Genomic DNA, 24,915 nt, shown 5'->3' on the forward strand with positions numbered 1-24,915 from the left:
CTGTGGCCTACTTTGTGAGGTATATGGGAGAAAAGTTAACTTCCATGACAGAGAGCAGCAACTAAAGCAGAATCCTTAGAGGAAATCCAAGTTTCCGTCTCTGTCAGAAGATGAAGAGTATGAGAAATAAAGAGGTTATGGATATAGGCAAGCTTGTTGAGAATAGAGCAGGCATTCTCCAGGGAACATAAGAAAGGGAGAGAAGAGGGAGGAAGGAGAAGAATAGGGATAAGATTGGAGAAGTAACTCTTTGATGTTCACAGATGGGGTAAAGGTTGCCTTGGAGGGCCAGGATTGGGATTGATATCCCCAGCTGAGAGGAAGAGGAGGAGAAGCAGGAAAATATGGAGAAGCGAGATGGAGATATGACATCAGTTACAAGGATGAGTTGCTCCCAGGACCAGTGGAGATGGCTGGATGAGAGGAAGAAAACTTTGAAGCTTGAGAGCAGGGGACAGAGCAGAAGACAGAATAGTTGGGGAAATGAATACTTTAGAGAATGGGTCAGTAGTCAATGTTAGTAATAGTTTGCAGCAGAGAAAAATATTGGAGAGGATTAGCATCAGGAAGAGTGGATATAGTGGAGGAAAATCTAGTGAGTTCATGTAATGCTATGGCACATATCTCCTTGCCATCTAGTGGAAGCTCAAGTGGACCTCTGGACTCAACTGAGGCAACTGGGAGAAGTATACAGATGTACTACAAACTCCTCAGCACCTGGTCAGTTGCTCGTGGAGCATGGGATGGCAGCAGCCCAGGCCCAAGGTGGGGTTGTGGTGACTTCCAGAGTTGACCAAATGAGGCAATTGGGCAAGGTATGCAGATGTACTGTGATCTCCCTACTAAAGACAGAATCCTTTTGGTGCCTGCCTGCATGCATGATTGCAGCATATTGTCCCTGTTTTTATCTCTTCTTTCCACCTCCTCCGGTGGGCAGGTACTGCAGCAAGTTTTCCTGTTGGGCAAGAAACTGTTTCCTCCGATATTATGTCCAGTGCTGTTTGGTTTAGGCTGGCATGTACACTACTCTCCCTCCCAGGGGATATGAATACTGTTTCCATATTGCCCTCACCCACCCTCAGTTCTGGTCATTTCATGGACTAGGGCTAGAGCTTAGAAACACAGTCAAATCTTTCACAGGGACAGGGAGAGAACTATGAGCCACCCTTAGATGTTCATTATTTTGGTTGGAAATCAAGCATCATTTGTTTGAAATGGAAATTATCTTGTGAGCATGCCAATGTCAGTAACTGCAAGATTAACTTGTGGTAATTGAAGCCACTTACCTCATTTGATCTAAAACTTCTTCCTTGCATCCCATGTTTCCAGAAAGCCAAGACACTGTCTTGTAAACACACTAGGAAGCAAAACATTTAATTCAATCATTTCTAGGGCATACATTTATTTCTGCATTACACAAAAAAATCTGTATCAAGATTTATTTTTATTTTTTATCATATTAAAACTACTATGTTTACTTGCCTAGTCTTACCCTAAAGGAAAAATTTAATGTGTGGTATACAATGAATAGCACTACTTATGACAGTATTTCAGAATTTAGTACTTCCCAGTGCATTCATGTAATTTTAAATAACTGAAAGAATCTATTTCCTTCTTTGTTAAATTTGAATCTTGAAGACAATTTTGCACAAAATGAAAAAAATGCAGTAGATATTGAAACACTGTTCAAGAACACCTATCATGTTCTTTCTAACAGTAGCCCTTGCATGAAGCCAGGTGTAGCGGCGCAGGGAAAGAAGAGTCCGTCAGACAGGAGTCTTAGGGAAGCAAGCATCCTCTGATGATTCTCTGATCATCATCCCAGACTGAGGATGTTGTTTTTATTATATCGAGTTACAGAATTCCACAGCAACTACTATACAGTATATGATTGGCTAATACATCCTACGTGCTAATACAACATGTTGCCTGCGTGCATGCCTACGTAGCTATGGCTACAATCTCTCATGCTGTGCCGGTTTCTATGTCAAGCGATCTGTGTAAAAGGTAAAAGGTTGTTTATGCTGAGCTTAAGAAATGCAGACTTTGTGTCTGTTCAGAACGAGATAGGCAAAATGCTGAGAATGTTTATGCAAACTCAGCGAACAGTGTTAAGGTAGGCCTTTCAGTGAGGAGTGCTGATGCAGGCCCTTCAGCCTCTGTGGTTTGCCAACAGAAGAGAAAATGTTTGCATAGCAACACCAGGTGAGAAGGGCTTTCCAGCTGGAAGAGATAGAAAAGGCAGATGTTTGCCAATAAACCTGCATGAGAATCCGGTTCTTTAACAGCTGGATCTATCTTGTGTGCATCTGTAGCAGCAAAGTCAACCAAATCATCAGTAGGAAGGAGGATTTTCTCCACCCCCATAATCTGAGGAGGACATGCCTACTTGCTGAGATGCGGGATTTTAAAGCTAACCTACTAGTAAACTGCAATTTTTGTACAATGATCATTTAGACCAGGGGTTTCCAAACTATGCAACAGATGCAATACAGTGAGCTCACACGCGCGCACTGTTTAACCCGCTGTCGGACACGGGTTAAATAGGCACTAATCCACCCCTAATGCAATAACGTCTATCTAACGCACGTCCAACGCAGAGTGAATGAGATTGCATGTGAATGAGGCTATTACTCATTCACTCCAAATGCAAAAAAATAAATGTGCGTCTCAGATGCCGATAAACTCTGCGTCCGTTTTCATTACTGGCAGATGGCCGGTTATGAAAACCGATGCTAAGTTTACCAGCGTCTGTCTTCATAAGTGGCAGCCGCTGCGGGGTCACGTTAGCAAGGAGGTGTTAAGGTTGCGCAAGCGACCCTAGTGCCTCCTTGCTAGTGCGACCCCCTAATTTGCCTATTGCATGGCACCCCCTTGCGGGCGCCATGCGTGCGTTAAGAAAGAAGGCGCTGAAAAGACAGTGCCCGCTTTCCGCAAAAATTATTGCATCGGTCCCCTTGGCTGGATTTCATCCGGCCTTGACAGAAGGAGTTTAATACAACCTATAGCAGCAACAACAGAAGGAGTTTGATCTGGCTGAAGTAAATGATGGGTGAAAGACAGGAAAAGAGGCTGCAGCACAGCCATAAGGAGTGTTAAGAGATGGAAGAGTGCTGCAAGTCATGAAGAGGAAGATTCTGTGGGGCTACCATGGAGATTCCAACTATGCCGCTATCTCTTTGGAGGAAGGGGCATGGACATCATCCCTTAAGGATACAGGCTTTGGAAGCATAGGGTACAGAAATCCTCAATATAACCTAGATACAGGCTTTGGAAGCATAGGGTACAGAAATCCTCAATATAACCTAGATCCCAAGTCAGATCTTTCTCCCTAGAGGTAACAAGAGTGCATGGTGGAGTGCGAGTGAGCTTGCATCACGCACACAAACACTCCATCCTGTTACCTATTCATCCACCATTTCCTCTTCCCTAGCATTTTAAATTACTGAAACGGAAGGCAGGAACCTCATGCAATAAAAGAGAGAATCTCTGGGTAAGTCCAGCTATGGTTGGGGTTCCCTGTTCTTGACAAAGAAACTCTGGAGATTATTACAATTAAGAAGCTAAAGACCCTATATTTTATATTAAGATTTGAGATTACAGGTGCGATATTTTACTTAAAATATATTTAACATAACACATACATTTTGGGATATGATTACAACTGGGACAGTTCATGTGACTTAGAATCATTGAAATCTGTCCATGTTAATATGAATGCCTCTTTTTAGATATTCAGTACTTAGCTTAAAAAGTGTATTTCTATCGTTCAGTCATTATGCTGCCAGTTGAAAGCACGTGACAGTTCTTTGCAAATTACAGTGAACAATCCATGCCGTGCAATTAGTGAGACATCAATATCCAACATCTGAATATTACCACCACTTCTCTGGATAAGTGGAAGGAATTTTGCGGGTGGAGTTGAGTTAGTCAAATATCAAAGTTGTCCGGCTAACTTTGATATTTGTAGATAACTGAGTAACTTAATTGGCTAATGGCAGACATGGCCAAGAGCAGGATAAAGGTTATCTGGGAACATGTTTCCCAGATAAATTTAAACGTAACTGGCTATATTTAAAAGAATATAGCCAATTAAGTAGCAATATGTTATTTTTTGAGGGGTGGGGCAGGGGAGGTGGCTTCTCAGGCCTATAGATCAAGAACAATTGTGTCAGATTTTGGGATGGCTTGGGGAAGGGGGGGGTCAGCTAGCAGAGGCCTCATTTGTTTCACTGGAATGAGGGGGGTGGGGGAACTGAGCTGCTAGAGCTTTTGTTTTTGTTTGAACTTACTATTGCTACTTAATTGGCTATATTCTTTTGAATCAGACAATTAAGGATAACATTATCCGGGTACTTTGAAACCTAGCCGGTGATATCCAGACATAGCCAGTAATATTTCAAAGTTATCCAGGTAGATATATCCTGATAACTTTATTCAAGGATATTCAGTGGGATATTTATAACTTATCTGGCTAACTTTAGCTGGATAAGTTATTCATTACATGGTTTTTTGACTATAGACCTCTGAATATATTTTTATTAAAGGCAAAGGACAGTTGGGTTATAAAACCACAAGTCAAGTAGATCGCTGACACTCAGATACGAGTCAAAGCTTGCTCAGCTTTATCTAAGTAAAACTGTATTACCATTACCTTTGTGGAAATCAGCAGCAAGCTGTTGGGAACCAGGTTTCAGGTGCTTCTGCTGTTGTCTGAGCCACTGCAGTTATTACAATGTCATGTTATAAAACCCCCCACTCATTCCTTTTTACATCTTAATGTTTGCTACCTTCCTGATAGCCTTTAGTCAGTCAAACAAAAAACAGCAAGTTAACACACACACGCACATGTACATTAGAATGTTTAAAAAAAATCCACTCACCTATAGATTCAATCTGGAAATCAAATGTGAGTTCAGATGACAGTTTCCTGCTGGATTTTAATCTGCCTTGCAGATTTACTATTTTTATAGAGCCTAAGAAATTAATAATACTATATAAGTCACAAAGAAATTAAAATAAATGAGCTGTCTGAATAAAGTATGCAAATGTAAGTTACTCTATATTTATTCATAATTAAGAAACTTACGATCCAAACACACTAAAATGGTATCTCTTTCCAGCTGTGTCACATGTATAACATTCGTTTGAGGCGTATCTAAGGAAATAAAAAAAAAAAAAAAAGATTTCTTTTTTTTTTTTAATTACCATGGGCATGACATCACACTAAATGAAAATGTTAAAACAGTTATAACAGACTGCAAGTGACGTGGGTTGGTTGGGGTGTAGGGGGCAGATGGGATAGGCAAGGGGAAGGAGGGTTATATGTACAGCTTCTGATTTTAAGTTTTAACTGATAAACACCAACCCCCCCCCCCCCCCCACCACCACTTCTGATACAAAAAATTAGTGTTTAGTGGATGAATGCTGGAAAATATCCAGTACCCTACCACCCCTCCCCTTGCTTGACTTTGATCATGCATTTAGGGGCCGATGCAAAGAAGAGGGAGCGCGATGAAATATTTAAATTAGGGCCTGCGCTGTCGAGGAGGCGCTAAGGACGATTGCGCGCCCCTAGTGCCTCCTTGACAGCGTGCACCGGAGAGAGGTCCACTGTCGGCGGCTGTCCACCGGTTAAGAAAACAGGCGCTGAATTTATCAGCATCTGTTTTCCTAACCAGCGCACATGCACGGGTTAGGAAAATGGACATTGATAAATTCAGCGACCATTCTCCGAACCTGACTACCGGCACCAGAAGGAGTGTATAAATCAATATTAAAGTGTCAGGCACTTAATATTAATTTATTCACTCCTTCACTTATTGCCAATTGGTCCCTTCACTGTCACAGGTCAGTGTCGGCTGAGCACACTGTATTGCATCAGCCCCCTTTTCCACACTGATGATTCCTCAGGTCCCAGCAGCTCAAGGAAATTTGCTGCCTGAGGCGAGGAATGAGATATCCCCTCCCCTAAGGAATGGCACAATTCAAATCATTAAGAAGAGCAAAGGGGGGCTCGTGTGTGTCTCTTTGTAGTCTGGCTCTTTTGGTGATTTCAAATGCTGTCGAAGGGGGAAAGTAGAGATCAGAGTTCTCAAAGGAGTGAGAGATAGAGCATCAGTGATAATGTTTATAGGAAGCTGGCACCCCTATTACATTCCCAAGAACCCTGCCTCACACCTTTTCCCCAGCATTTTGCCCTCGAGAAGTGGGAGATGGGATAATGGTGGGGGTCTTTATGCGGCACTCTCTATCCAGGTCTATGCATGTGCATTAGTCAGACTAGGCAAACTTTACAGCCTTTTGCCCACACCCCCCTGCCCTCACCATACACAATTAAAAATTCTACATTTATAATAACTAATTTTACATGAAAAAGGACACAAAGTCTAGCCTTCTTAGGTAACAATATCACAAATTATCACAACCCTGCAAAAAAGCAAAAAAAATCACTTGGATTGCATATATTATTAGATTTATTGTAATGCATGTTGGGTGTTGGCTTTGTCCTCATAAAGCCCAGAGTAAACAATTACAAATATAATATTTCAAACCTCCAAAACTGGAAAGTATTAACTGCAGGCACTCAAACAGTAAAAACCCTAACTATGAAATGCAACATCACAAATATTATACCAAGCCCTAAACATAATACACCTCCTATTAGGAAAAAAAGAACAAGCCAGGCTGCTATAGATCTCTACATAGAAATTACCCACTAGCAGAATACCTCATCTCAGTCACACATGCAGAACACAGACAGATCCTCACCAAATACAGAATAAAGAAACCATAAAGTATAAATAGAAACATGGAGACGTAGACAAAAACAGAACTGGAAACTGCAAAAAGCCAGATGGTATGCAGTGCAACAATGGAAAAACATTAATACCATTCCTCAAAATAATATAATCAAGGAATATAAAGCATTACTCATAATAGTAAAACATACTGATAAATTATAAATATTTCAAAATAGCTGATAACTAGCAAAACAGTCAATAATTAAAAACTCATAATAATTATAACAAATTTCCCAGAGAGCAATTTAATATTTCAAAATAGACATAAAAAGCACTCACTAATTAAAACAAGGATTTTTTTTTTTTTAAATCCCCACTTGTCATACCTGGGAACTTTTGAGTTACAGTCATGTTGAGATTAATCCATGGCAATGTGGGGGTAAAGAAGGGGGAACTTTCTCCTCTCATATACACACACTCTTTCTCTCTCTCAGACACACACTCAAACATACAGATGCTCTCACACACAGAAATGCTCTGTCACAGATGTTCACAATGCTCTTACACACACATGCTCACACACGCACTTTCAGACACACACAGATGTTCACACATGCTCTTTCACATACACATATGCTCTTACACATACACAGATGGTCACATATGCTCTTACTCAGATGTTCTCACATACACACATGCTCTTGCTCACACATATGCTCTTGCTCACACACATGCTCTCTTACAAACACACAGTATCTCAACCTCACATCAGTAGGTAGCCGGGGCCTCTCATTTTCCATTGCAGCCAGCAGCCACTGGGCTTCCTTTATTCTTTGGTTTCCAGCAGGTTGTACCCCACCAGTGGCAACTGGACCTTCAGCCACACAGGTATATCATTTTTCTACATCGCCATGGAGTTCTTCTTCCAGCCCACGAAGAGAAGCTCAGGAAAACAGGTGGCGACTAATGATGTCCCGTGAACTATATTTTTCTGTTGGTGACTTACTGCAGGAGGTTACCCATACACATAGAAATTACCCACTAGCAGAATACCTCATCTCAGTCACACATGAAGAACAAAGACAGATCCTCACCAAATACAGAATAAAGAGACCATAAAGTATAAATAGAAACACGTAGACAAAAACGGAACTGGAAACTGCAACAAGCCAGTATGCAGTGCTAAAATGGCTGGAGAGATATAAACGATCCTCGTTATTATATACATAGTTCCTATTACAGCTTCTTCCAGGGGAGGCAGCTTCATATTTGATGGCTTAAGAGAACCTCTGTGTTCAATGTTATCTTTTTCCTCCCATAGGGTGAGATTGTTAGATCTGCACAGAGGTTACTGCAGATCTGTTTGGTTTTGTAGGGGGTTGTTTCTGGGTATCATTTGGGGTGGGGAATATGCACATCGTTCCTTTTTCTTTTTTAGGCTATTTTTTCTTTTTTGTATTTTTGGGAGATGGGACTTACCTCAGACTACATGGGTTTTCTTTTTTATACTCCTTTCTCTCTTTTTTTTGGATAAAGAAAGCACTTCCTTTTTACATATTATTGGGAGATGCCTTTTCACAGTGTATGAAGCTAAGGAGCTGCTTGGGTTACTGATGTTATTGTGCTCAAGGCTGATACCCTAAGCCTCATTATGGCTTCCTTTCATGTAACTTCCCTTAATGTTAAGGGGCTCAATTTTCCCTTCAAAAGGCACTTTTTTTTTTTTTTTTTTAAAGAACATAAGAACATGCCATACTGGGTCAGATCAAGGGTCCATCAAGCCCAGCATCCTGTTTCCAACAGTGGCCAATCCAGGCCATAAGAACCTGGCAAGTACCCAAAAACTAAGTCTATTCCATGTTACCGTTGCTAGTGATAGCAGTGGCTAATTTCTAAGTCAACTTAATTAATAGCAGGTAATGGACTTCTCCTCCAAGAACTTATCCAATCCTTAGCAAAGGTAAATTAATTATTGGGGGAAACTTCAATCTAGCCAGATCATCCTCCCTGGATATGTCCAGGGGAAGTGTATCTGTGGCTCATCATAGAATTAAGCTGAAAGAATTCATGGCAGATTGGCAGCTGTCTGACGGGTGGGAGGGCACACTACCCTTCCTCCCGCTCTTATACCCTTTACTCCCCTTCTCATGCCTCCCACTCTAGAATAGATTACTTGCTCTCAGATAAAGCAGTTTTCAATAGAATTACTCAATCTGCTATTCCCCCTGTTGACTGGACCAATCATGCTGCAGTTTGGGTGGATATTACTTTTGATCGATATCATAAATAAATAAAAATAAATAAATAGAGGGACAAGGTCTTGGCAACTTAATGACTCCTTATTGTCAGATACCGACTTTAACAATTTCGACTGCTAATATTCAAGATTTCCTGGATAGGAATGATACAGGTGATCCTCCTCCCACTACTGTATGGGATTGCCTGAAAGCATGTGTGTGTGGCATATTGATATCCAGAGCCTTGTTTATCAAGAAACAAGATGAACAGGAGTCTCAAACCCTGCGTGAGACAATTCTAAATCTATCCCAAAAACACCAGGCTACCGGCTCTAGAAAGACAGTCAGTTATCTAAAGCTAGGGAAGATTTAGTGTGCCTAGAATTAGCAAAGATGATACAAATGCTGGAAATTACGAGGCAGGAATACTTTGAGGGGGCAATAAGGCAGGGAAATATTAGTTAACAAACTGAAGAGAGTTCTTTATCAGAATATTATCTAAAAAATTAAGGATGAAAAGGGTGTCCTCATCACTGATAATTTGAATATCCGTAAGCGTTTTCATCAATTTTATGAGAATCTATAGGGGCAGAGAAAAGCATATCCTCTGAGCTGATTGAGAGTTATCTTGAGGAGGTTTCCCTTCCCACTTTAACAGTGGGTATGCGGGAGTAGTTGGCTAAGGAAATTTCAAGCGTGGAAATTTTAAACACAATAAAGATGCTCAAGCTTGGAAAATCACCTGGTCCTGACGGCCTTACAGTCAAATTCTATAAACAATTTGGTTCCTATATTGTTGCCTGTTTTCAATTATTTGAGAGATGGGGGGGGGGGGGGGGGGGAGGAGAGTCACTGCATCTTAACTCAAACATTGCTGGTATTACTGGTTTCACTAATTAACATAGATCTTAAAATCTTAGCTAAAATTCTGGCGAGTCGTTTAAATTTCATTGCGCAGGATTTATATCTGGGAGATTAGCAGGGGACAATGTACGCAAATTGGTTGATCTCATGTGGTGGGCTCATAGAGGTGGTACTGAATCCATCTTCCTTTCCATCGATGTGGAAAGGCCTTTGACATGGTCTACTGGCCCCCTCTCTTTTGTGTCCTGTTAAAGATGGGTTTTGGGACCTTTTTTTGCTCTTGGATAGCTAAACTTTATGAGAACCCAAGAGCGTGCAACAAAGTCAATGAGGGTTTCTCAGACTATTTCTCCGTAGAAAGAGGTAGTCGCCAAGAGTCTCCTTTATCTCCTACATTGTTTGCTTTATTTTTTAGAGCTCCTGGCTATTTCTATTCGCAATCACCCAGACATTGCTGGTTTCGATCTAGATAACCACTCCTTTAAGCTCTCCCTTTCCACTGATGACATTATGTTTACTCTTACAGACCCACATAGATCCATGTTGGCTGTAGAACAAGCACTAAGCGCCTTTAGTCAGGTTTCAGGGTTTAAGATTAACTGGTACAAATCTGAAATTCTTAATATCACTTGTAATCCTGAATTAGTTGAGTTCTTCTGTGAGGAGCACCCTTTCAGATGGGCCACTAGAAAACTTAAATATCTAAGGATTCAGCTTTCTGGCCATCCAAAGGATCTATTCGCATAAAATGATATACCTTTATTAAATAAGGCCCAGATAGTCCAAGTCATTGAAGAAGAAAGTAGGAACTTCAACATCATCAATCTGGGGAACAATGATCTCAATAGAAAAGGTATCCATGAAGTACAAAAAGATTTCCAAAATCTGTCATGGAAAGGGAAACGAGAAGTTATGCCATATAGATAATTTCAATTCCTGGCTCAAAACCTGGTGTACAGAAAGTGGTTTTGGATATATTGGAGGCTGGGGTCATGTATGGAGCAGTAAAAGGCTTTATGGAAAGGATGGCCTACATTTGTCTGTAGCAGGAAGGAGGATCCTAAGTGAGAAATTCAGATCATATCATACATTTATACTAAAGAATTTTATTTCCTCCTCCTGTATTGTTCACAGGAGGAGAAAATAAAATCAATCGGCTCAAAAAAAGCAGAAAAGTTGTCTAGGAAGTGCAACAAATCAAGAGAGAAAAATTGGAAAGCTATGACTACAAATGCTCGCAGTTTGGGCAATAAAATCCCAGACCTGAAGGCCCTAATGGTGGAGGCAGACTTGGTCATTGTTGCTGTTATGGAGACATGGTTCATGGGTTCTCTTGATTGGAAGACAGCCATACCAGGCTATAACTTGTTAGGCAAGGACAGAGAGGTCAGAAAAGGGGGAGGAGTAGCTCTTTATGTAAAAAACAATATCTAAGCAACTGAACTGCAAGGAATATGGGGTAGAGAAGCAGCATTATGGGCCATCTTAAAAAAAGATGATAGTGCATCCATTTTTATTGGAATGGTTTACAGGCCTCCTACTCAAACAGAAGAACTAGACAGAGATCTGGACAAAGACATCTAAAAGGTGGGAAAGAAGGGTGAAGTGCTGATTGTTGGAGATTTTAATCTGCCGGACTTAGACTGGAGAATGCCTTGTGCGGAATCAACCAGAAGTAGAGAGATAGTGGATGCCCTGCAAGGGGCTCTGTTCAAACAAATGGTAATGGAACCCATGAGGGAGAATGTGATACTAGACTTAGTCCTCATTAACGGGGATAATGTCTCTAATTTCGGGGGTGGGTGCCCACCAGTGATCATCAAATGGTATGATTTGATATTGCAAATAGGATACAAATAAGTTGCACGAAGACCCAGGATTTGAATTTCAAAAATACGGACTTTGATGAAATGGGGACATACTGGAGGTAGAACTAGAAGACTGGGAGAAAATGAGAGAGATGGAACAATAGTGGGCCAATCTAAGGCAACAAATCTATATGTTAGAAAAGTAAACAAAAGTAAGAGAAATAAGAAACTTAACTGGTTCTCAAATGAGGTGACTGATAAAAGCAAAAATAACGGTGTTCAAGAAATATAAAGGATCCCAAGATGAGGAACACAGTGAAGAATATTTGATGAAACAGAGAGACGAAGAAAGAAATCAAGAAAGCTAAAAATCAGGTGGAAGAAAAGATTGCCAAAGAAATGAAGAGAGGTGACAAAACATTTTTCAGATATATCAGAGAAAGGTCCAAAGTGGTATAGTGAACTAGAAAGGTGACAAAGATGAATGTCTGGAGAGAGATGAAGAAATGGCCGAAATATTAAACAAATACTTCAGTTCTGTATTCACTAAAGACAACCCTGGAAAAGAACTGTCAATAGGTTAACAAGACTGTGGATGGGGGTGGAGTAGATGAAACTCCATTTATAGAAGAGAATGTATGGGAAGAGCTAGGAAAAAGTGGACAAGGCCATGGGGCCTGATAAGGTACATTGCAGGATACTGAGGGAGCTCAGAGATGTGCTTGCGAGTCTGATGAAGGACCTGTTCAATAGATCCCTGGAAATGGGTGCTGCAAGATTGGAGAACGGTGGTGGTCACGCTTTACAAGAGTGGGAGCAGAGAGGGGCTGGAAACTACAGCCTGGTTAGCCTCACCTCGGTGGTGGGAAAATTAATGCAGAATCTGCTGAAGGAAAGGAAAGTAAGTGAACTATCTAGAATCCGGTGGGTTGCTCAATCCGAGGCAGCATGGATTCACCAGGGGAATGTCCTGACAGACAAATCTGACTTTTTTGATTGGGTGACTAGAGAATTGGACCAGGGAAGAGAACTTTATGTGATTTACTTGGAGTTTAGCAAAGTTTTTGATATGGTTCCACATAGAAGACTCATGAGCAAAATGAGAAGCTTGGGAGTGGGAGCCAAGGTGGTAGCATGGATTGCAAACTGGTTGACTGACTGGAGACAGTGTATAATGGTAAATGGAACCTACTCTGAAGAAAGAATGGTGTTAAGTGGAGTGCCACTGGGATGAGTTTTGGGACCGGTTCTGTTCAATATCTTTGTGAGCGACCTAGCCGAAGGGATAGAAGGTTAAGTTTGTCTATTTGCGGATGATACTAAGATCTGCAATAGAGTGGATATGTCTGAAGGAGTAGAGAGAATGAAAAGCGATTTAAGAAAACGAAGAGTGGTCAAAGAATTGGCAGCTGGGATTTAATGCTAAGAAATGCAGAGTCATGCACTCTTTTGGTAATCCTAAAGAGCTTTATGTGATGGGCGGTGAAAGACTAATGCACACGGAGTGGGAGAGAGACCTTGGTGTAATAGTGTCTGATGATCTGAAGATGGCAAAGCAATGTGACAAGGCGATAGCTAAAGCCAGAAGAATGCTGGGCTGCACAGAGATAGGAATAACCATTAACAAAAAAGAGGTGATAATGGCCTTGTTCTGGTCCTTAGTGAGGCCTTGCTTGGAGGACTACGTTCAATACTGGTGTCCGTATCTCATTATGCAAAAAATGTAGGTATGATCATAGACTCAAGATTATCAATGACCAATCACATTTCGGAAACAGTTAAAAAAAAAATCCTTCTTCAAGATACATATGCTCAAAAAACTCAAACCTTTATTATTATCATCTGATTTTCGCACAGTCAAACAAGCTTTGATTCTAACAAACCTGGACTACTGCAACGCACTATATTTAGGATTACCACTATCAACAATACATCCCATGCAACTCGTCCAAAATGCTACAGCGAGAATGTTATTCAATCTACCACAAAAGGAACATATAACACCCATCTTACAACATCTGCATTGGCTTCCCATAACCCATCGCATCACATACAAAATTTTGTCCATTATTCATAACCTCCTCTATAATTCTAACTCGATATGGCTCTGCTCACTATTGCGAATATATAAACCGCCAAGACAACTCCACTCTATGGACAAATGCATGTTAGAAATTCCTTCAGTCAGAATAGTAAGCTTGGCTTTAATAGAGAGTCCAGGCCTGTGGAACTCTCTTCCTGAATAAATCCTATTGTTAGCAAATCATAAAGAGTTTAAGAAAACACTGAAAACCTATCTGTTTAACAGTGCCTATAGAACATAATCTCAGTTATATATACCTACTACTATACTATTATAAGAAACTAAATTTTAATGTATGTATTTTAATTTTAATTGCGTCTTAACCTTTGTCATCATAAATTATGTTTGTACTCCTGTAAACCGCCTAGATGGACATATACATGCCTTATTGTGCGGTATATAAAACTTTCACTTAAATAAATAAAAGGGATAAAGTCAGGATAGAGCCAGTCCAAAGAAGAGCAACCAAAATGACAAGGAGTCAGAATTGGAAGACTTATGAGGAAAGGCTGATGGATCTGAATATGTACACCCTGGAAGAAAGAAGGTGCAGGGGAGATATGATATAGACCTTCAGATATCTGAAAGGTTTTAATGATGCACAATCATCAAACCCTTTCCATTGGAAAGAAAGCAATAGAACTAGGGGTCATGAAATGAAGCTCCAGGGAGGACGACTCAGAACCAATGTCAGGAAATATTTCTTCACAAGGTGGTGGTGAGTGCCTGGAATGCCCTTCCGGAGGAGGTGGTGAAGACAGAAACAGTCAAGGAATTCAAAGGGGCATGGGATAAATACTCTGGATCCCTAAAGGCTAGATGTTAGAAATAAAGAAAAGAGTACATGGGAGTAATTTGCTGGTGTGGTAGTTTCTATCCTTAAAACTAACAGTATCAAGGCTTAATGCAACTCCATCATTGCTCTCTGCTTCAATGGTGGTCAGTGAGAAAAGGGGAATTGGATTCAGACAGCAACCAACATGGGCCCCAACTTTTATGGTTTGGGGAACAAATAAACATGGGGGTAACTAGCTGTTGAGGTGCTTAATATTCTTAATCACTAAGCCTGATACTTCTGATGCAACTCCAACATTGCTCTCTGCTTTCACAGCAACGGCTAAGGGAAATTGGATTCAAACAGTATTCATGTGTTTTGAAGTAACTGTAATGGTTTTAGTAGGCTTGTGGGGAGGCCAAGTAAAAGGGAGTTGCAGCAGTCTAAGTCAGAGAAAAAGGAAAATTATGTTTCTTACCTGATAATTTTCGTTCCTGTAGTACCAAGGATCAGTCCAGACTGCTGGGTTATGTCTCCCCTCCAGCAGATGGAGTCAGAGAGAAAACTGAAAGCACTCCCCAGATATACTGGTGCGCCACCTGCCGTCCTTCAGTATAATGGATAACAAAGCAGAAGAAGAAAAGAACTCCTCCGCACACTTAGCCAATTAACCATGGCAACTGTCTAGCTCAAGTAGTAAGTAAGTTAAAAAACAGTAACCTCCTTCATAAACGGCAAACAGTAATAGAACGCAATGCGCAAACGAAGCGAACAACAAATCTGCAGCCCTAAGACATTCCTTCCCCAAAGGAGACAGAAGGAAAATTCCACTTACCTTGTTCAAAACCGAAGTGTTATAGAAACGGGATTCGAGCGGATTCTCCTGCGCACAAGATAGGGCGGGCGTCTGGACTGATCCTTGGTACTACAGGAACGAAAATTATCAGGTAAGAAACAATTTTCCTTTCCCTGTACGTACCAGGATCAGTCTAGACTGCTGGGATGTACCCAAGCCACCTCAAATGGGATGGGACCCCGAGAGTCCCGCTCGAATCACACTGCTGCCAAAAGAATCAGCCGACGGCCCACGAACATCTACTCGATAATGTCGAGCAAAAGTATGCAACGACTTCCAAGTGGCAGCCCTGCAAATCTCCTGGCTAGAAACCAGAGTACTCTCAGCCCAGGAAGACGCCTGTGAACGGAGAGAGTGAGCTTTAAGCCCGTCCGGAACAGGGCTTACCACACCCAATGTACGTGGCCGCTATCGCACTCTTCAGCCAGCGGGCAATAGTTGCTTTAGAGGCCTGTAAACCCTTTTTGGGCCCCTGCCACAACACAAACAGGTGATCCGACCGCCGAAAATCATTGGTGACCTCCAAATATTGCAAAAGCACGCGACGAACATCCAAACGCTTCAAGTCGGAACCATGAGAAGACTGTAGCTCCTTCTCCGAGAAAGACGGCAAGTCCACTGACTAACGTGAAAAGCCGATACAACCTTAGGCAAGAACGAAGGAACCGTACGTAACGACACCCCCAAGTCAGAGATACGCAAGAACGGCTCCCTGCACGAGAGTGCCTGTAGTTCCAATACCTGACGCGCGGAAGCTATGGCCACTAAGAACACTGTCTTGAGGGTGAGATCCTTTAAGGTGGCTCGCCTCAGCGGCTCAAAGGGCGCGGCGGTGAGGCCCTTGAGTACCAAATTCAGGTTCCAGGAAGGACAAGGGGCTCTGAGAGGAGGACGCAAGTTTCGAACACTGCGCAAGAATCTGGCCACGTCCGGATGACATGCGAGAGAGGATCCTTCAATCTTTCCTCTCAAACAACCCAGAGCCGCCACCTGGACTCTCAGAGAGCTGTAAGCTAAACCCTTCTTCAGACCATCCTGTAGAAAAGTAAGGATATCCGCTATCACCGCCCGACGAGGCTGAACTTGGGCGGCCGCGCACCAGGAGTCAAATACTTTCCACACTCTGGCATAAGCAAGTGTGGTAGAAGGTCTCCGCGCGCGAAGCAAAGTAGAAATAACCGGTTCAGAATAACCTTTCTTTCTCAAGCGCCTCCGTTCATAAGCCAAGCCGCCAGACAAAAGCGATCCGCTAGATCGAAAAATACTGGTCCTTGACGAAGAAGGTTCGGAAGATGGCCCAACCGTAAGGGCCTGTCCCTGGCGAGATTGACTAGGTCCGCAAACCATCGTCTTCTTGGCCACTCGGGAGCCACCAGAATCACTGGACCCTGATGGGATTCTAGACGCCTCAACACCTTGCCGACTAAGGGCCAGGGGGGAAACACAGAGTAGGGTGTGACAAGGCCACGGAATCGCTAGTGCATCCACCCCCTCCGATCCGTGTTCTCGCCTCCGGCTGAAAAAACGCGCTGCCTTGGCGTTGAGCCGAGTTGCCATCAGGTCTAGTCGCGGCACTCCCCATCGCCTGGTGATGAGACTCATTGCCTGGTCCGAGAGCTCCCATTCCCCGGGATCCAAGTACTGACGGCTGAGATAATCCGCTTGCACGTTGTCTACGCCTGCGATGTGAGTGGCCGCGATGCGGGCGAGGTGGCGCTCCGCCCAGGTCATTAACAAGGACGCTTCGACCGCCACCTGCTGACTTCTCGTGCCGCCCTGGCGATTTATATATGCTACCGTGGTTGCGTTGTCTGACAGGACTCGAACTGCCCGCCCCCGCACCAAGGGCAGAAGCTGACGCAAGGCTAGACGTACTGCCCTGGTCTCCAGACGGTTGATGGACCAAGAAGCTTGGCGAGGGGTCCACGACCCTTGTACCGCACGTGATTGACAGACTGCTCCCCAGCCGGTCAGACTGGCATCCGTCATCACTATGACCCAAGGGGGGGGGCTCGAGGTCCACTCCTTGCAACAGATTGTCCGGGACCAACCACCACGCTAAGCTGGATCGCGCCGGCTCCAACAGTGGTAACTGCACTCCGTAATCCTCGGATTTCTGATCCCAGCGAGAAAGGAGAGCCCTTTGCAACGGCCGCATATGAGCAAAAGCCCATGGCACCATCTCCAGAGTAGACACCATATGTCCAATGACTTGCAAATAATCCCAGGCCGTGGGTAAGTGGAGATCCAGAAGCCTCTGTACCTGAAACATCAGATGCTCCATCCTCTGCCGAGTCAGGAATACCTTGCCCACCAGGGTATCGAAACGTGCTCCCAAAAATTCCAACCGTTGACTTGGAAGCAGCTGGCTCTTTGCAAAGTTGACCACCCAGCCTAGCGACTGAAGTTGCTGTACCACCAACTGGACTGCTCGGTTGCACTCGCTCTCTGATTTCGCCCGTATGAGCCAATCGTCCAGGTAGGGATGTACCAATATCCCTTGACGTCGCAGGAAGGCCGCGACTACCACAAGAATTTTGGTAAACACCCTCGGAGCCGTAGCTAGGCCGAATGGAAGGGCGCAAAACTGGTAGTGTTCTCCCAACACCATGAATCTCAGATATCTCTGATGACGTTCCCGGATTCCGATGTGGAGATATGCCTCGGCTAGATCCAAAGAAGCCAAAAATTCTCCCTTGTGGACGGCCGCAATAACAGACCGTAGAGTTTCCATGCGGAACCGGGGAACGCGCAAAGCCTTGTTTACTCGCTTCAAATCCAGAATAGGACAGAACGTACCCTCCTTCTTTGGGACTAGGAAATAAATGGAATAGCGGCCCGTTCTTGTCTCGTCCGAGGGAACGGGCAGCACTGCTCCGAGGGCCCGTAAGTGGTTTATCGTTTGGGCTATAACCAGTTGCTTTTCTCGAGGCCCGCAAGGCGATATCATAAAAAAGTCCCGGAGGGGCCGAGCAAAGTCCAACTCGTAACCGTAACGCACCACGTCGAGAACCCACTGATCTGACGTGATTTTGACCCACTCCTCCCAAAACAGGGATAAACGACCTCCGATGCGGGGGAGGGAGGAATGGGTCAGCGCGCCTTCATTGCGAAGGTTTCCCGGCGGACTGTTGCTGGGAGGATCCCAATCGCTGCGGCCGCCTGCCACGAAAGGAAGGCGACCAAGGAGACCACGATTGCGACCTCGGGCCTTGCTGTTTCTGTGAAAAAGAGCCACCCCTTCCGGAGCGAAATCTGCGCTGCCCCCGGAACCGGGATCGCACATTCCCGAAAGGCCGAAACGGACGGGGCTTGTCCTCCGGCAATTTATATACCTTATTATCCCCCAGGTCTTTGATGAGTTGCTCCAATTCCTCACCAAACAATAACTTCCCCTTGAAGGGGAAAGCGGCTAGACGTGACTTAGACGAGGCATCCGCTGACCAACGGCGAAGCCAAAGTAACCGCCGAGCAGCGACCGCCGAAGACATAGTACGGGCAGAGGTTCTTAACAAATCATACAAGGCGTCCGCTGTGTAAGCGACCGCCGCCTCCACATAGTTAGCCTGCTCCGCCTCGGCAGGCGGGAGCTCCTGTGTGGTAAGCAATTGCTGAACCCAGCGGAGAGTGGCTCTCTGCACCATACTGCTACAAGCTGCTGCACGGACTCCCAGGGCCGCTATTTCAAACATGCGCTTCAAGAGTACCTCTAACTTTCTGTCTTGAAGATCCTTTAATGCTACTCCTCCTGTGACCGGAATGGTAGTATGCTTTACCACAGCGGTGACCGCCGAATCTACGGCAGGAACTTTAAAAATTTCCAAAGACTGTGAGGGCAGAGGGTATAACTTATTCATCGCCCTGCTAACACGCAGGGATGCCTCTGGAACCTCCCATTCTTTAGATACAAGCTGCACAACCTTGGGATGTAAGGGAAAAGTTTGCGGGGGGGGGGGGAGCCCTCAGACCCGCCATTGCAACATCCCCCGTAGAAGTAACTGTGTCTTGCTGCGGGGCGGGAATCTCTAATTCCTTTAACACATGCTGGATGAGAAAATTAAGCTCATCCTTGCCAAACAGGTGCAAAATTTCGGGGTCATCTCCCTCTAGAGCCTCCTGTGGGTCCGAGACCCCTGCCCCCGCAGCATCCGGAGATCCCTGGTCGACATCAAGTCCTCCCGGATCACTCGTACCCCCTAAAGACATATTTCCGGCTCCTACTGAAGCCCCCGCTTTTCCAGGAACCCTCGCTATGCCTGTGATAGGAGACACCCTAGGAACCTTCGCGGGAGGGGGTTCATCCGGCTCCCAGCCTGCCTCTGCCTCTAAAAATGCCTGATGCATTAAAAGTACAAATTTTGAGGAGAAAGGAACTCTCCTTTTAGTGGAGCCCGAAGGGGGAGGGGCTGGAGGACCATTCAGGTCATTTCCACTGCGTGGGCTTAAAGCAGGTGGCGAGAGAGGAGAGGAACCCTCATCCTCCGATTCCAAATCAGCAGGCTGCCGCGCGTCTAAAATGGCCGCTGGCTCCCTCTCACAGGGAGGCGGGGCTGACGACCGCGTGGCAGCCAGTCTCCCCTGCCGTGCCGAAGAAGACGCCAAAGTGCTGCTGCGGGCAGCGCTCGGCCCCCGGGAGGGTCCCTCGCCCCCGGGAATACAACGGGAGCAGAGGCCCTCCCTGGAGAGTCGCGCCCCCGCCCTGCCACAGGCCGTGCAGGCCGAAGATCGCGGCACCCGGAGACAGGACACAAGACGCGCCAAAGGTAAGTGCTTGCAGACTAACAGAAAAGCGCGCCAAACAGAAGCTCGGGAAATCGCCGGGTGAACAAAAATCCACCCCCTCCGGAGTCCCTGGTGAGCGCGGCAGGCTAGGGCATAAAATAGAGCACTGCCTGCAACCAGCAGGACTTATGTGTCCGCGAAGGTTTAACCTTTTTTTTTTTTTTTTTTTTTTTTTTTAAAGAAAAGCCCTCTTCAGTTTCCACTGGCAAACAAACCCCAAAGGGGGGGGGGGGGGGGGAGGGTGACCGGCCCACCGGTAAACTCTCCCCCGAGACCAAAGGGACACTTAATCCTGCCTGAACACTGAGCCAAATAGAGCACAGCTGTTAAATTAACAACAATCAAGAAATAATTAAACTTTTTTTTTTTTTTTTTTTTAAACTAGGGAAAAACCAGTTGATCTAGACAGCGTAGACAGTTTAGGCGGAAAAAAAGAGAAGAAAACACCTGAAAGGAATTTAGTCAGGACAAACCGCAGGTTATGTCTCTCATCTGCTGGAGTCAGAGGAAATACTGAAGGATGGCAGGTGGCGCACCAGTATATCTGGGGAGTGCTTTCAGTTTTCTCTCTGACTCCATCTGCTGGAGGGGAGACATAACCCAGCAGTCTGGACTGATCCTGGTACGTACAGGGAATAAGAGTTTGTAAGACAGTGCAGAAGTCTTGATTTGTTATGCAATCTCTCCAGTGATGGCTATATTAGGCAGCAAAGACTATAATCTTCCCCTTTTCTTTTTTCTTATAGGAGGCCCTAGAGATCATTTTTCCACGAACCACAGATTTAAAGCACTCCCAAAGAATCACTGGTGACATTTTCTGTGTCACTGATGGAGAATTATTCAGATATTTCCTCCCTCAATCGTTTGCAATATTCTTCATCAGACAATGATGAATCATTTAATCATCAATAACGTTTCCCGATGTCTGACTGAGAGAAAAGTAAATCAATCCAAATAGGAGAATGATCAAATCAAGTGATAGATCCAATAAGAACATAAGTTGCTGCCATAGTGGGCCAGACCAAGTGTCCATTAAGCCCAGCATACTGTTTCCAACAGTGGTCAATCCAGGTTACAAATACCTGGTCAGTATCCAAACATTAAGTAGATCACATGCAGTGGCTATTCCTTAAGTCAGCTTGATTACACTACACTTGATCTTAGCCAAAAGGCCGAGAAGCGATAATAGCAGTTAATGGACTCCTCCTCCAAGAGCTTATCCAAACTTTGTTTTAAACCCAGCTACACTAACTGCCCTATGCACATCCTCTGGCAACAAATTCCAGATCTTAATTGTGCATTGAATGAAAAAAATGTCTCCGATTTGTTTTAAATATGCTACTTGCTAACTTCATGGAGTGCCCCCTAGTCCTTCTATTATTCGAAAAAGTAAATAACCGATTCACATTTACCTGTTCTAGACCTCTCATGATTTAATAGACTTCTATCATATCTCCCCCAGCCATCTCTTTTCCAAGCTGAACAGCCCTTACTTACCTCTTTAGCCTTTCCTCATAGGTGAGCCATTCCATCCCCTTTATCATTTTGGTTGCCCTTTTCTGTACATTCTCCAGTGCAGTAACCAGAATTATACAAAGTACTCAAGGTATGCTCTCACCATGGAGCGAGATACAGAGGAATTATGACATTTTCTGTTTTATTCACCATTCCCTTCCTAATACTCTCTCGGGGACCCCCTGGCCTTCATCCAAAGTCTAACCAACCAATTCCTTAAGCAACCAGCTTTCATCTCGGCAACCAACCGTCAACAAACTACCCACCCAACAGCTCTCAATCAACACCAGACAACCTCTTCCCAGCATTCAACACTCAACCTGCACCAGATTACATCTTCATGCCCCAGCATTCAACCAACTTCTCAAGCTACTCTCCATTATGTACCCCCTAACCATCCCCATCATCCACAATCTAAGGAGGAGAGCACCCAAGCTCCCCACCACACCACTCCACCACAACCGCCAACAGAGACTCAGGCCCATCATGCTGACACCTATCACCCAATGCCTTGGCCTGGCTCTTTTCTCAATCACTCTGTTTAATGCGCAATCCATATCCAAGAAAACGCACATACTCAATGACTTCCTATCCGACTCTAAACCAGATATCTGTGCCATCACAGAAACCTGGTTAAAACCAACTGACACAACTCTAATTAACCAGCTACCTATACAGACCTACGACATACTGTCCATACCCAGACACAAAAAAAGAGGAGGAGGCCTCCTCTTAGCAACCAAAAAATCACTAGGTCTGACATTGCAGACATCCAATACCATAGCCAAAATGGAATTCGCTTTATTCAACTCTAAACATCTGACTATCGCCTTAATCTACGCTCCTCCCGGTCTCTTAGAATCAGACCCCTCCCCAATCATAGAACTAACAGCTAAACACTTAAATTCAGGAAAACCGGCTATCTTGATGGGAGACTTCAACCTCCACGTGGATGTCCAACCTCATTCCTCCAACTGCAAAACCCTTCTCTCCTCCCTCAACCATATGGGTTTCAGACAAATTGTGACAGAACCTACCCACAAAGCTGGTCATACCTTAGACCTGATCTTTATAAACGAAGGTCTTACATCCCACTCCACCCCAACCTGCCTTGCGGTTCCTTGGACTGACCATAGAGTCATCTCTTCAATGCTAAAGATCATTGAGCCCCTTCCCCTAACAACCCAAACAATTAACATCTCAGTCAGGAAACAGTGTTCAGGAGATCACCTAAGTAAACACCTAACCAAAGAACTAATGAATCTGGACCTCACCGACGCTAACTCAGCAACCTCATCATGGATCAACATCACCAACAAGGTTGCAGATCAAGTATGTCCCTTGACAACAAAGTCTATCAACCCGGACAAAGACAACAGGAAACCTTGGTTCACCACAGAACTAAAGTCTCGTAAACACGAGCTCAGAAGCAAGGAAAACCAATGGCGTAAAAGCCCATCTACAACAACCCTACTCAACTACAAATCATGCCTCAACACCTACAGAAACGAAATCAACAAAACAAAAAGAGAATTTTTCTCCAAAAAGATACACCACTTCTCATTTGATTCAAGAGCGCTCTTCTCTTATGTCTCAGCCCTCACTAAACCTCCCGGACCAAACATCCCAGATGACCAAGCTCTAAAAAAAGCCAGAGAACTTGCCGACTATTTCGACAACAAAATCACAGCCCTCGTAACCCCCCTCAAAGGGCCAACACCGCAAGCAAGCTTCGCAAGCAACCACAGCCAACAATCAGTTACAGCAACCGCTTCTCAACCCAACACACAAACATCATTGCTCGAATCTCTTGAACCCACATCCACCTTAGAAATAGCAAATATCATTAAGAAGATAAAACCATCCTCTCACCCCTTAGACCATATACCATCAAACTTGCTGAATTCTATCCATGACATCATTGCCAAGCCAGTTGCCGATATCATTAATTGCTCCCTTGCCCAAGGCCAAGTTCCTGACCAACTCAAGTTATCACTACTCAAACCTCTACTCAAAAAACCCAACCTTCCTACTACAGATCTGGCTAACTATAGACCCATAGCTAACCTCCCTATGCTAGCTAAAATTATGGAGAAAATTGTCAACAGACAACTTTCTGAATTCCTCGAAGACAACAATATCCTCACCAATAACCAATATGGATTCCGAAAGAAAAAGAGCACCGAATCCTTATTAGCCACACTAACGGACACCATTATCTTCAATCTCGAAAAAGGCCATCCTTGTCTCCTCGCGCTGATGGATCTTTCCTCAGCGTTCGACACCGTGAACCACCCTAGCCTACTACAACGACTAACAGACATCGGCATCACTGGAGCAGCTCTCAACTGGTTTAAGTCCTTCCTAGAGAACAGAACATACAAAGTTAAGATAAACAACAAGGAATCTCACCCCATCCAAGTCAAGATGGGGGTACCACAAGGATCATCACTCTCCCCCACCCTCTTCAACATTTACCTTCTCCCACTCTGTCATCTACTTACTAACCTCAAGCTCACCCATTTCTTATACGCGGATGACATTCAAATTCTCATCCCTATCACGGAAACCATACAAAAAACCATGGCCTACTGGAAAAAATGCCTATCATCCATCAACGATCTTCTAACCAGCCTCAATCTAGTGCTAAACACCAAAAAAACGGAAATTCTCATAATAGCACCGGAGCATTCTACCCCGCCAACATCCTGCAACTCTCCAGACACCTCAGGATATTCCACAGCACCTCAAGTCAGAGATCTGGGAGTACTACTAGACAACAGACTCAGCCTCAATAAATTCATAAATAACACTACAAAAGAATGCTTCTTTAAATTACATGTGCTAAAGAAACTAAAGCCCCTTCTACTCTACAGGGATTTCCGCACAGTACTCCAAGCCATCATCCTTACCAAATTAGACTACTGTAATTCACTCCTGCAAGGCCTTCCAGCATACACTACCAAACCACTCCAGATGGTTCTGAATGCTACTGCAAGGATCCTTACCAATGCCAAAAAAAGGGACCATATCACCCCTATCCTCCAGCATCTCCACTGGCTTCCCATCAAATATAGGATTCAGTTCAAGACTTGCACGATGATTCACAAGGCACTACATAACATCTCCCCCCTCAACTTAACTTTCCAGCTTCAACTACACTCTTCTAACAAACCAACCAGAAGGGCATACCAGAATAGAATGATCACCCAACCTGCTAAATCTACCCTGAGGAAACGTGCTCTATCCACA

General features: G+C 44.2%; 1 protein-coding gene and 1 pseudogene across 3 annotated transcripts in view; both read right to left on the reverse strand.

The window, feature by feature from the left end:
• MAP4K3 (mitogen-activated protein kinase kinase kinase kinase 3) overlaps positions 1-24,915 on the reverse strand; it is a 1,052,401-nt gene that overhangs the window by 50,737 nt on the left and 976,749 nt on the right. For all 3 annotated transcript variants that reach the window (XM_029594354.1, XM_029594353.1, XM_029594355.1), the window contains 3 exons: positions 5,090-5,158; positions 4,884-4,976; positions 1,287-1,357 (listed from right to left, as the gene is read on the reverse strand). In XM_029594354.1, coding sequence (XP_029450214.1) covers positions 1,287-1,357; positions 4,884-4,976; positions 5,090-5,158 — 233 coding nt within the window. The remainder of the gene's footprint in view (positions 1-1,286; positions 1,358-4,883; positions 4,977-5,089; positions 5,159-24,915) is intronic.
• On the reverse strand, positions 21,160-21,332 carry LOC115088919 (annotated as a pseudogene).

The sequence above is a fragment of the Rhinatrema bivittatum genome, chromosome 3 (genome assembly GCF_901001135.1).
Source record: "Rhinatrema bivittatum chromosome 3, aRhiBiv1.1, whole genome shotgun sequence".
Classification (NCBI taxonomy): domain Eukaryota; kingdom Metazoa; phylum Chordata; class Amphibia; order Gymnophiona; family Rhinatrematidae; genus Rhinatrema; species Rhinatrema bivittatum.